The sequence below is a fragment of the Anolis carolinensis genome, chromosome 4 (assembly GCF_035594765.1).
Source record: "Anolis carolinensis isolate JA03-04 chromosome 4, rAnoCar3.1.pri, whole genome shotgun sequence".
Lineage (NCBI taxonomy): Eukaryota > Metazoa > Chordata > Lepidosauria > Squamata > Dactyloidae > Anolis > Anolis carolinensis.
Window position 1 is genome coordinate 21917869 of NC_085844.1, and position 12217 is coordinate 21930085.

Genomic DNA, 12217 nt, shown 5'->3' on the forward strand with positions numbered 1-12217 from the left:
GCCTCTTCCACACTGCCTATAAAATACAGATGATCTGATTTGAACTGGATTATATGGCAGTGTAGACTCAAGGCCCTTCCACACAGCTATTACCAATTTATAATCTTATAGTATCTGCTTTGAACTGGATTATCTTGAGTCTACACTGCCATATAATCCACTTCAGTGTGCATTTTATACAGTTGTGTAGAAGGAGCCTCATATAATCCAGTTCTAAGCAGATAATATAAGATTATAAATATACAGTAGAGTCTCACTTATCCAACATAAATATGGATAAGTGAATATGTTGGATAATAAGGGATTAAGGAAAAGTCTATTAAACGTCATATTCCTCTCCCTCTAATTAGGACTTTATTTTTCTTGTTTTTTAAATGTCTAAACACAGCGGGGATGACCATATCTTTTGTGGCCACGTTTCGTGGGTTTTGAGTGTCTAGTTTACTTTAAGGCAGAAATGGTCAGAACATTTATATATATATAGATAGATGTGATATTCTTTTTTTTCTTCTCTTGTATAAAATGCAATTTGTGAAAGATTTGTGTCCTATGATATCTGGCAACCATATGGAGTGCCAGTTATTTTGTTTGTTGGCACTGAACTTTTGAATCTCACCAGGTTCAAAATTGGAAGATTACCAGCAAAGAGATGAGTTTTTTTTGTTCAAAAGAGACCACCAGCTCTCTCTCATGATGCAATATGGAACACACAGAGAACCACTGAAGCTTTTCACCTTCTTCCAGTTTCTCCTTTTTCATGTTTTCACCAAGCCAATCAGCATTTCATGCTGACTCTCGCTGAATGCTCCAGCTGCCCATCAGGTGGTGATTGTAGCCAATTTAGATGGGCAGAGACTCAGTGAAGCTGTTCAAATGGATAAGGCCTCGGTGTGCATGTTTTCATCTAAGCATATATAGATAGCAGTTGACATGCCTGCTAGAGTTCAGTCTTCTTCAAAGCCTCTGTGGCACTAGCATTGAAATCTGAATAATTTTTTAAAGATCCATTTGGACTGACATGTTGAATGCTAGGCTATACCACAATATGTTGAAGACTATATTTTAAGGATTTTCAATTTATAAAAACATTCATGTATGTTAAAAGTTTCCTCCATTTTTATTACTATATATGTTTTTTTTTCATTTCACTGAAAACTGCTTTTGTATTAGAATTGGCAGTAGCATAGAAAGACTACTGTATATTAGAAAGAACCACAAAAATAATAAATCTGTACCTTAGCTTCTTTTTATGGTTTCTGTGTGTATCACACAATTGAGTTTACTATGCCTTCGCAGGCTCTAATGCAGTGGTTCTCAACCTGTGTGTCCCCAGATGTTTTGTCATTCAACTCCCAGAAATTCTAACAGCTGGTAAACTGGCTGGGATTTCTGGGAATTGTAGGGCAAAACACCTGGGGACCCACAGGTTGAGAACCACTGCTTTAATGGAAGCATTTTCCTAAGTTCTGATTTTAAGTTTTGGCAATAACCCTGTCCACTCCCACCCAGGGCATAAAGAGCACTCTGGCTGGCAGCTCCCCATTTCCTTTTTTCTGCCACTACAGCAGCTCTCTTGAAGCTTTACTCTCTGCCTTTGTGCTCCACACGTTCCTTCCTTTGCTGCCACAATGTCTACTACAATTTAAATGCTGTGTCCAGTGCACTGCAAAGATTCCTGACTCCGATGGCCATGTGAAATACCTTCCTTACCTTAGAGAAAGTAACATAGTTGGCTTCCAGGATTGCCAACTTCAAGCCTTTACAGTTCAAACTAAGAAAAGTAGAGAAACAAGATTTAGTTCATTACTCTATCAACAGGCCTGGCTCTCTCAATGTCCACTACACCCTTGGAAGCTCCCTTGCAGGCATCCACCACCTCAAGGACTTCAAGGTCCTCAAAGGCTCCAAAATTGTCAAAACCAAAGGCAAGCCCCTCAAAGCAGTTAGCCCCTTCCATGGCAGCTTCAATGTTAGGCTCCAGAGCCTTCATATGTTTGACTCAATCTATCACTACCACACTGCCATCTCCTCATCAACAAAAATTGTCTTCAAGTGCTGCCATGAGGAGACCAGAAGAGCAGAGGTTAATAGATCAGCGAGTGGAAACTCAGCACTAGTTTCCCCAGGCAAGACCATCAAAGTAAAAAAAAAAATCAGTCAAGAAAAGGAAACTTCATCAGTCATCTTCTTTCTCCTCTTCTAGAGCCAAACACGGCACCTCATCAGCTGTGTCGTCCCACCACTCCTCACCATCACTTCCACTGGCTCATCTCCTGCACTCCTGTCTTGAGTCAGTCATAGAAGCCTATTGGGTGGTGAGTTACAAGATTCCCCTTTGTGCTCCACACATAGATGATCAGGGGTCTCAGCCCAACCTCCCCTAGAGACACAACCTCTGGCCCATCAGGAGCTTTTTCTGCTGTGACAGAATAACCCTCCACAAGGCAAAAAGGGCTGCTAGATCACCCGCCTAGCAGAGCCAGGGCAGACTTTGGCTTCAAAACAACAGCCCAGCATCAGATCTCCACCTCCTCAGAGACCTGAGAAGACCTTGAGATTTGCCCAGAAAACTCCACAACCAGAAACAGCTCAACAGACTGAGAAATCCCCCCAATCTGATGACTAACAAGAACTTGAGGCTCCAGTTTGTCCTCTTGCTTGGGTTTGAGCTTTCTCCAGAGCAGAGGCAGATACCTACTATGTTGACCCCCCTCCCCAACAACAATATTTGCGCTTTCTCTGGACAGATGGTGCAGATGGCTGAGGCCCTCAGTATAGAGATCATATAGATCTCGAAAATAGTCAATGATCTTGTCTTCAAGAAGATACAGGGAGAGGCTGTAGAGGTCATTCAGGTATCCTGGAAAAAACCCATTCTCAATCCCACCAACCACAAAGAAAATCGAGGCCTGATACTGAATTGACAATGTGGGACTCAACTGGCTGGCACACGATCCTGACTCCAACTCAGTTATTGTCAGCCAGTTTTCCAGTAGACAAAATACTGCCCTGAATGACAGAGAAGGAAATCGCTTCAATTTGGTCAGCAGGAAACTTTATTTGGGAGCATCACTCCTTACTAGGGTGGGTAACTATGGAACCTGCATGGGTGTCTACCAATAGCTACTCTGGGAGAAGGCAGCTCCCTTCCATGCTAAGCATTTGAATGAGCATAGATCAGATCTCAACACACTACAGCTAGCTCATCATCAAACACAAATGGCTAAATACACAGCTGACAGGCAGGGAAAATGATAGCCCATGCCATTGCTACCCTGTTTTCCCGAAAATAAGTCATTCCCGAAAAATAAGACCTAGTAGAAGTTTTGCTGAATTGCTAAATATAAGACCTCCCCCAAAAGTAAGACCTAGCAAAGTTTTTGTTTGGAAGCATGCCCAGCACTTGCCAAACAGAACACCAGAGCATGCAGGATTGGTAAATGTACATACCAGTTGTACATGGAAATAATGGTAGTAACAAGAAATTCTTGATAGGATTCACAGTTTGTCTGGTTATGCTGGTTTGTGATGACAACTACTGTACAGTATATAATAAATGTTCATTTTTTTGTTCAACAATAAATGTGAATTCTTCTTCATGGAAAAATAAGACATCCCCTGAAAATAAGACCTAGCACATCTTTGGAAGCAAAAATTAATATAAGACACTGTCTTATTTTCGGGGAAACACGGTATCTGTAGACAGGCTTGGCTCTGTATCTCTGGTCTCTCCGCAATCTTGTGCCAGGTCATCGAGGATTTGCCATTCAATGCTCTCTGTGTCTTCAACACTGGGACAGATGACTAACTAAAGTTTAATCAAGACTTCAAACTCCTCGCCACCCAGTGCAGCATGTCATCCCAGATCCACCATCACCAGAGACTGTGCTGGCAACCTCAATGCTACAGGCATTCTGAAAGGAGAGCCAAGCAGATGGGGGTGGAGGAAAAAAGCCAAATGGCTGCATCCAGCCCACAGGCCTAGGCTTGCCCTTGCCTGGTGTAGATGCACCCATTGATTCAGAGTTCTGTGTTTTTAATGTTTGTCCCCCCCCCCCCCCCCATTTAAAACATTATATTGGTAGTATGTTGTTTGTATTGGTGTATGTGAGCAATCCCTTGATGGCCTGATTATCTATTCAGGAGATACTATGGAGATCAAATAAAAGTTGCCTCAATTCTGGGTGGGGAAATAAGCATGATTCACTTGTGTTTTGTCTTCTGCTTCTACACTACATGATAGGAGACTTACAGTTGTCAACTTCTATGTCATTTGTGAGATATAGAGAATAGCTCACTATTGAGCTATTGGACAACTCACATGTCATTGTGGATGTCAAAAACAGACTAAAAAGATTACAGATCTTCCTACCACCCCCTTGCTTCTTTATAATGTATGAGCTGTCTCCTCAACACAATGTGAAATGGCTTTGAATAAAAATCAAATAAGCCTGCCTCTTAGCCTGAAGGAGAAATGATCAAGATAGGGGGCTGTTTGTTTGTTTTTACAGTCTGAGTTTCCAGATAGAATGGATCTTGTCATGTTAATGTGGTTTTCCTGTTTAGCACAGGAACCTTTGCCTCTTGCATGCCAAATATCAATATTTCTTCCTCTTTAGATTTGAATTAGGAGTATTTAATTTTCATAACATTCAGTATGTAATAGAAGCTCCATATGAAGCACTTCTTCAGTCAAGGCAAAAATTAAAATAAGACAGGGGTAGTGGATGAAGCACGAAGCAGATGGAAATGTCTGACTTTTATTGTATTTAACTCATTAAACAAATCATTTGGAACAATTTTATGGTACAGGAAGTAGCTTGCTCATATATCTGTAAGAGTACAAGATGCCTTTCTTTGTTCTTTCTCCTTCCTGCTTTCAATTTCAGATTTCATTAAGGAGGGGCAATGAGATTTTAAAAGGGTATCGTTCCCTGCAAAGCATTTAAATATATTGAAAATTGGGGGAAAGTGTTGCAAGTTACATGTTTTAATGAGTAAAGCAGTGCAGTATCAATCCCTCCCCCAAATATATTGTGAACTGCATTCTTATCCCATATGGCCAATGCTGCATATGACAGCAACAAAATTTCCCCCCCTGCAAAAACAACAACAAACAAACACCAAAGTCCCCATTTTCCTCATGCATTGTTTACAAGTACAATCATGTTTCTTGGATGGCAATTCTATATTTAAGTAGATAAATTAAGAAGTATATTTAAAGGAAAGAAGTTATCTTATCACCAAATACCTTCATGATAATTTGAAAATACCTTCAAGTATAATTCTGTGAGGATTTGAGTGTTCTTAAAGCAGATATCTTGATCTGGATATTTTATGCGAAAAAGATCTGTATTTATTTAATCCTTCATGGTTAAAACATTTATGTTCTCAAATTCCACCTTTATTTCCCCCTTACAATTGTCTGCTTTAAAATGATAGCAATTCAAACACATTATCATCATCATCACAATTACCTTGGGATATAGAGAAACTGAGTCTTCAAACCACATATAACAATATATGGACATATAAACATTCTTGAAAACCAGAACTGAACTAGGAACTGGGCTGTACAGATTAAGGGATTGGACTTCAGTTGTACAGGGTTCATCCCCTTGATCCATTCGCTGCTAATTTGGGAACAAGAAAATGCACTTTCCACTTGACTAGTTGTGGCAGAAAGTAAATAATTAGACAGCACTCTCTAACTTTAAAGAGTACAAAAGCACATGTTTTCACACTTTTAACTATCAGGTTATTCTTTTGTGTATTGATATTTTAACTATGGAAGATGTGGATGTCTGTCTATAATGTGTATCAGATTATTTCAGGGTATATATTGTTTAGGATTCCTATTCAATTTTATCAGGATACTTGCCAAGACTGGCACTAGCATTAGTCTTTCTAACTGAACAGCATGGAAAGCAAACACCCAAGTAGTTTCAAATAACTAAGAAAGAAAGAGGTCACATTAGTCAAGCATTACATTTCTTCAGTGGTCAACCAGATGCCTATGAGAAGATTATAGCTGGATTAAATTATTTTGAATTTCAGATCCTCCACAGCTATTGGCTAATAACAACTAAACTACTAAATTTTAAAGCATATTTAACTCTTGAAAAACAGCCAAGACATATCTGATGATTGTATGGGGAAATACAATCTAGTTGCTTTGAAGTCATATGGACATAAGTTTACCTGGGTGTTACCACCACATACTTAACAAATTTGGGAATGTGATTTGATTCAATTGGATATCTCTGTCACCTGCATTTTCTCCCCACCATTATATTGATTTGCAAGATTTGTGCTTTCTGACACTCCTCCCCCAAATATGGACATATTTACACATTTTGTTTAATGTGAGCTTTTATTTCAGCAGTGGTAGCTACTTCTGTTTAGAATTACACTTTCTGTCTGTTAATTTTGATTTTTACCTGACATTTCCCACCAAATATTTAGAACTTTATATAATTCCCTAATGAGTGTTCAGAAAGGAATGAATGCACATCTCAACTTCAAGAATGAAACTGGATTGCTGTTATTGTTGTTGTGATTATTATGCAAAATTAGCAGTTAATTAATTGTTGTTGTTGTTTAGGTTAACGGGATTTCATCTTCCTCCACCTGTGACGAGTACAAAATCTGTATTTTCACTAAGACTGACCAGTGACTTTGCAGTGAGTGCCCACGGATTTAAAGTATATTATGAAGGTAAGATAATGCTATGTATATAGACATTTTAGAGGAACGTTGGATGTTTTGCAGTTCATAATTTGGTGTAGATCTGGGCTGTTTCATTGTGGTTTTCCAAACACTCCAAACCTAGAACAATGATCACTAACTCATAGTGATTTGGCCATATGGATTATCCCACACAATGAGAAATCAGACAGTAAAGAGGATGATGCTACAGTACTAGATTCCCAGTCATATTTGACAACTTTCCAGAATTAATCATATTCATGCTGTTTGTTGCCCCGGCTGCTGTTTCTTTCTTATTTCTAGATTGATCATATGAATGGCTTCACTCAGAGATTAACAGCACAGAGCTTAACCTGGCAACCAGAAGTCATGGCTCTTTTCCCTTCCTTAGTCAAGACTGACAATAAAATTATGTTGGCATGTGGCCTAGCTTTGTTGAAAGATTAATCCAAAAAGTACATTCTACAATTTTGGCTCTTTCAAGTGTTCCGATTCTGCTTACTTGCTTCTTACATCTTGCAAAATGTTTCTAATATAATATGGCAAGTGGAATGTTAGACTTGATTACACACCCTCTCATATAGCTCAGTAGATGGGATGAAGGTAATGTGTCTCTCAGTCATGTATACTTCGGGTCACAGAATTATTATGGATGCTTAATATCTTGAGTTCCTGAAAAAAAAGATACAAAATCTGAGAGACTCGAGGAATAAATCTGTAGAGATGAAAAATATGACAAAATTCATGTAGATTTTTTAAAAGTGTTCATTTTTCTCATGTGTGAGTTATTGTGCAAAAGAACCATATACATTTGATAGCCACCAAACTTGTTTTTCTTTCTTTCAAGTTCACAATTGAATGTATAATTTAAAGTAAAAGGAGGGAGCAGGTTTGTCATGGGAAGTGCCTACCACCAACTGATTGCTCTAAAGATATGGGTCTTGCTTCAATGTCAGTTTGCCATCTTTATGCGATAAAGTCCTAAGGAATCTTTTAGAGGAAGGGTCGTATTTTGAGGGGATTCCAAGATCTAAAAAGGAATTAAATGCATATAAAGACTGGAAAAACTTGAAGGCACCTCTTTAGTCATTTCTTTCTGAAGCATAGATCTAAGCTGCTAGCTATAGGAGCTGTAAGAGTATCATAATACTTACAACTGTGATCATAAAAAAATGACTTCTATGTAAAACAGTATCTTTTCTCTGAACTTACTTTTAGTCTGATGCTACCCCAGAGGAAGAGGAAGAGTTCAAAGCGGTTTTCATTGCTTCTAGATAACAGGGAACTGTGTTTTCAGTATGAAAAATGTTCTGCATAACAGTTGGATTTATATTTTTAAAATATAAAAATGTTTGATGGAGGAACTTGCTCACTTCAGGCAGTTGTAGAATTGGTTCCATTTAAAACTTGCAGCTTTATATGAATGACAGTCTTGTTTGAATGTCTTCAGATGCCTTCTTCCTGTTTCATGTCAAGACTGTGATCATTCAAACACCATGACTTCAGCCTCAAGTCATACTGTTTTCTTCCCCTCCTCTCTGCTTTTTGTACCCCCTTTATCTGATGAAAAGTTGTAGAAAACACATAAGATTCACTATCTCCATTGCCTTTTTGACCTATCAAATAAAGATCTGGGGGTTTTCTGTCTAAGGACATCACTGACTAGATTTCATTTTTTGTCAAGCATATATCAAATTTTACAATTAAATCACCATGATTCCAATTGACATGGCTCTCCCATCTTATGGATTACTTTGATATCAAGTGCAGAGGGGAATATTTAGATTTCTTTAGTGCTTCACATCATGCCATAGGATGCAGCCATGACACTAAAAGCTGAATGGTTGTTGTACAATTGTATAGTGTGAAAGGGCCCTTAAATAACAACAAATGCTGTTTCATTTTCTTGTTACTAACTGCCTGCTCCAACACTCAGACTTAGTCAATAAGTCATGTATGAATACCATGTGCCTTAATTCAGTCTTAAGTCCTCAAAACTACATATTTTCCAAGACCTTGATAATTATGTTTCTGGATTCAGATTTGAATTAGTTATTTATAATTCTAACTATTTCAGTTGTTTTTCTCATAATAAATAATTCAAACATAGAAGGATATGTGATTGAAGTAACAAATTCTCAAGTTTTTGTGTCATACCTCTAATGGCGTAAATCTGAGTGTGGCATCCATCCAACTCGTCCAATACATGGACTGTGTTCCACTATTAGTTTGAGTCCTTGTTTTGCTACACTTAAAAACCATGTGCAGATTGAAAATCACTGAAATGTGTCCATTCTGCAATTCCTGCACTTTTTTTCACTGGTTGAACTCCATAAATATGTGACAGGCACACTAAAAACTGCATGCCCCATGTAAACCTTTGCCTGAATACTGATATGAGCAAATCATGGCCAAAGTCCATTTACACTACACGGTGTGGAATTAATACTATACAACTTCTATGACTCGATTTTATCTGCCACAGAAGGAAGAAGAAAAGAAGTGGATTAAAGAGGACCTATAAGAAGACAAAGATGAAAAAGCATTCAACATACAGTATTTAAAAAAAAGACCCAAAATATTTTCTTGAGGGGGGAGAAACCCTGGACTGACTAAAGTCTTCATAATTTGGACTTCTGGGTGAGGAATGATGTTGGGTTGATGTCCATGCAAGGCATTCTGTAGCAGGGAAAAGTTAGGTGGCAAAATAGACAGCCAGGAGGTAAATTCTGGGCAGTGAAAACTTCCTTCAGACAAGAAAAAATGTGAAATAATCCACTTATTCTTCTAAATGTTGCTCTTCTCTGGGACTCCTCTGAAACTTCAGTGACTGAGTTGAATAGTGGGGAGCCTGGAGATTAACATTACTCTCAAGCTGCTAAGCAAGCCTTTTATGGACTCTGAAACTGTGAAAAACCCCTCTTTCTTAAAAACATCTTAACTACCTAATTTACAGTTGAAGAGAAATCTTCTAAATAGCATTGAGATCCAAACCTCAGTGAATTGCCTTCTCTCTGTAAATAAGAATGGACAAAATACAAACAATTCATAACATTTTAGTTTTAATGAAAAAAAGCAAGAGCATGCTGTAATGAACTTATAAATGGATAAACGCACAGCAATTTTTTAAAAAGGGCTGGTAGTTTATTGTGGCATTTAAAAATGTTTTGTTAGCTTTGGCTTAGATGATTAGAAAGCATAAACTTGTAATGGACTCCATATCTGGTTTATTTATTTTTTGCCATGAGTTCACAGCAAAGGTAGAGGGATGAAAACAGAATGAAAACATCTGGGGTGTTGCGTGAGAAAGAGCCTGATGATACGAATTGGCTAAGAATGGAAGACCTGGAGACTGGATGGAGGAAATTTTGGGAGTTGAGAGGGTGGGCTTTTTGGGGGGGGGGAAGGTATTGAACTGAGAACTTGCCCGCATTTCTGCATTCGTAACTTTGCTGTATAAGTAGTAATCTAGCATTAATAACATTTCCAAGATTTTTCTTGTGAGTGAATTTAATTGCAAACAATCATCACAAAACTAATGAATGAAGAGCAATACTGTAATGTTAGAGAAAAAGATAGTTATGTTGAAATTTCTTATTTCTTTTTTGTAATTCTTAATTTCTGTAATGTTTAATAAAACTGTAAAACTTTCAGTAAAAAGATAGAAAAAAGAATTTCTAGTTTTTATTAGTTCTTATATGCAAAAGTCATAGAAAATATTATTTTTTGTTTGCTACCTCAGACAGCCATTTGTAAATATTGTGAAGAATAAGTCACAAAATGGGAATTGCTTTCAACATTAGTGCAATTTTCCAATGTTTTCTTCCAGCAGGAAGACATTTGTTAAAATTATTTGTTAATAATAATTAAAATGTGTTGCTTCCTTTAAGAAGATAATTTGTGAATATGGTAATTATTTTTTCTAAGAATCACATGCTTTCATGACACGCATGCCTCTCCCCACAAATACATAAATCAGAAATATAATTTTGCTCCATGTTTGGAGACTAGAGAACTGAGTGAATAGTTGTTGGGTCACATTGTTCTCTCTTGAATATTCCGTTTCATAAGTTGTTTCATAAGGAGCCCCGGTGGCGAAGTCTGTTAAAGCACTGAGCTGCTGAACTTGCAGACCGAAAGGTCCCAGGTTCAAATCCCAGGAGCGGAGTGAGCGCCCACTGTTAGCTCCAGCTTCTGCCACCCTAGCATAATGTGAGTAAATCAATAGGTACCGCTCCAGCGGGAAGGTAACGGCGCTCCATGCAGTCATGCCGGCCACATGACCTTGGAGGTGTCTGCGGACAATGTCGGTTCTTCGGCTTAAAAATGGAGATGAGCACCAACCCACAGAGTCAGACATGACTGGACTTAACGTCAGGGGAAACCTTTACCTTTACTAAGTCGATGCTGCGTTAAAAAATGTATTTGAAGATTATCCCCAAAAGTTTCATTCTTCCTAAGAAACTGTGTTGAAACAACCTGCCAAGAAAGAGTGAGTGATCTTTTGTGAGAGTGCTTACTTACAGGCATAGACCAAAACAAACAACACTTTTCCTCAAGATTTCTATAGTTTGCACAGAAATGTCTCAGCAGAACTACTATCTCTTCATTTTGCAAAATAAAAATCAGATACAAAGGAAGTATAGAAGGACTGCCTGGTTGATTAAAAAGGTGCAAATGATCTATCTGCCGTGACTCTGCCTTTTGTATTTTAGCTGTGCAGTTTGAAAAAAGTTGCAATTTCCCCCCACAAATGTTAACATTATTTCAGGACTGACATAAAATATATTGCTAATCTCATAGGGAAGGAGGTAACAAATATACTGTTTGTGAAAATAAAACACGTAAAGATTTATATCCCCAGGCCCTTAACAGTAACTTTTTGGGCAGATGTTTTGTTTAAACGTTACAGTAATTTGTTTAAATAAACTGTTTAAATATTCCTGTAAGCTGCTTTGAGAAGATGGTTAAACCTGAAAAGCAATACATGTAAACATTTCAAATGCTCAGGAATAGCCTGGTGACATGCAGTTTCTTGGGTACCTGACATCCATACTAAAGACTCCGTTGCTATAGAAAACATGCTGCTCTTGCTGTGCTCAAGGCACCAGGGAGGAAGGAAGACAATATGTTTAAATTCTGAACCACTGAAAGACTTTGAGGAGAAATGTTACTCAGTTGGTAATGAAACCAAGGCCCCTTCCATACCACTGTATAAAATCCACATTGAACTGGATTATATGGCAGTGTGGACTCAGATAATCTAGTTCAAAGCAGATATTGTGGATTATCTGCCTTGATATTCTGGATTATATGGCTTTGTGGAAGGGTCCCAAGAATGACAAACTGTAGAACTATGTAATCAAGAATAAAAGAACGTGGACATGACTAATCAGAAGGGATGATGATGATGATTGTTATTATTATTATTGCTCTTACCTGCCTCTCCCCAAGGCTTGAGATGAGGTATAACATAGATCAAAATACACTATATAAGTGAAAACATAAA

At 37.9% G+C, this 12217-nt stretch overlaps 1 protein-coding gene across 8 annotated transcripts in view; it reads left to right on the forward strand.

Moving 5' to 3' along the window:
- csmd3 (CUB and Sushi multiple domains 3) overlaps window positions 1–12217 on the forward strand; it is a 709139-nt gene that overhangs the window by 159907 nt on the left and 537015 nt on the right. For all 8 annotated transcript variants that reach the window (XR_010005888.1, XM_062980075.1, XM_062980076.1 and 5 more), the window contains exon 3: window positions 6605–6717. Coding sequence is in view for 7 of the 8 variants with exons in the window: in XM_062980075.1 (XP_062836145.1) it covers window positions 6605–6717 (113 nt within the window). In the remaining variant the exon portion in view is untranslated. The remainder of the gene's footprint in view (window positions 1–6604; window positions 6718–12217) is intronic.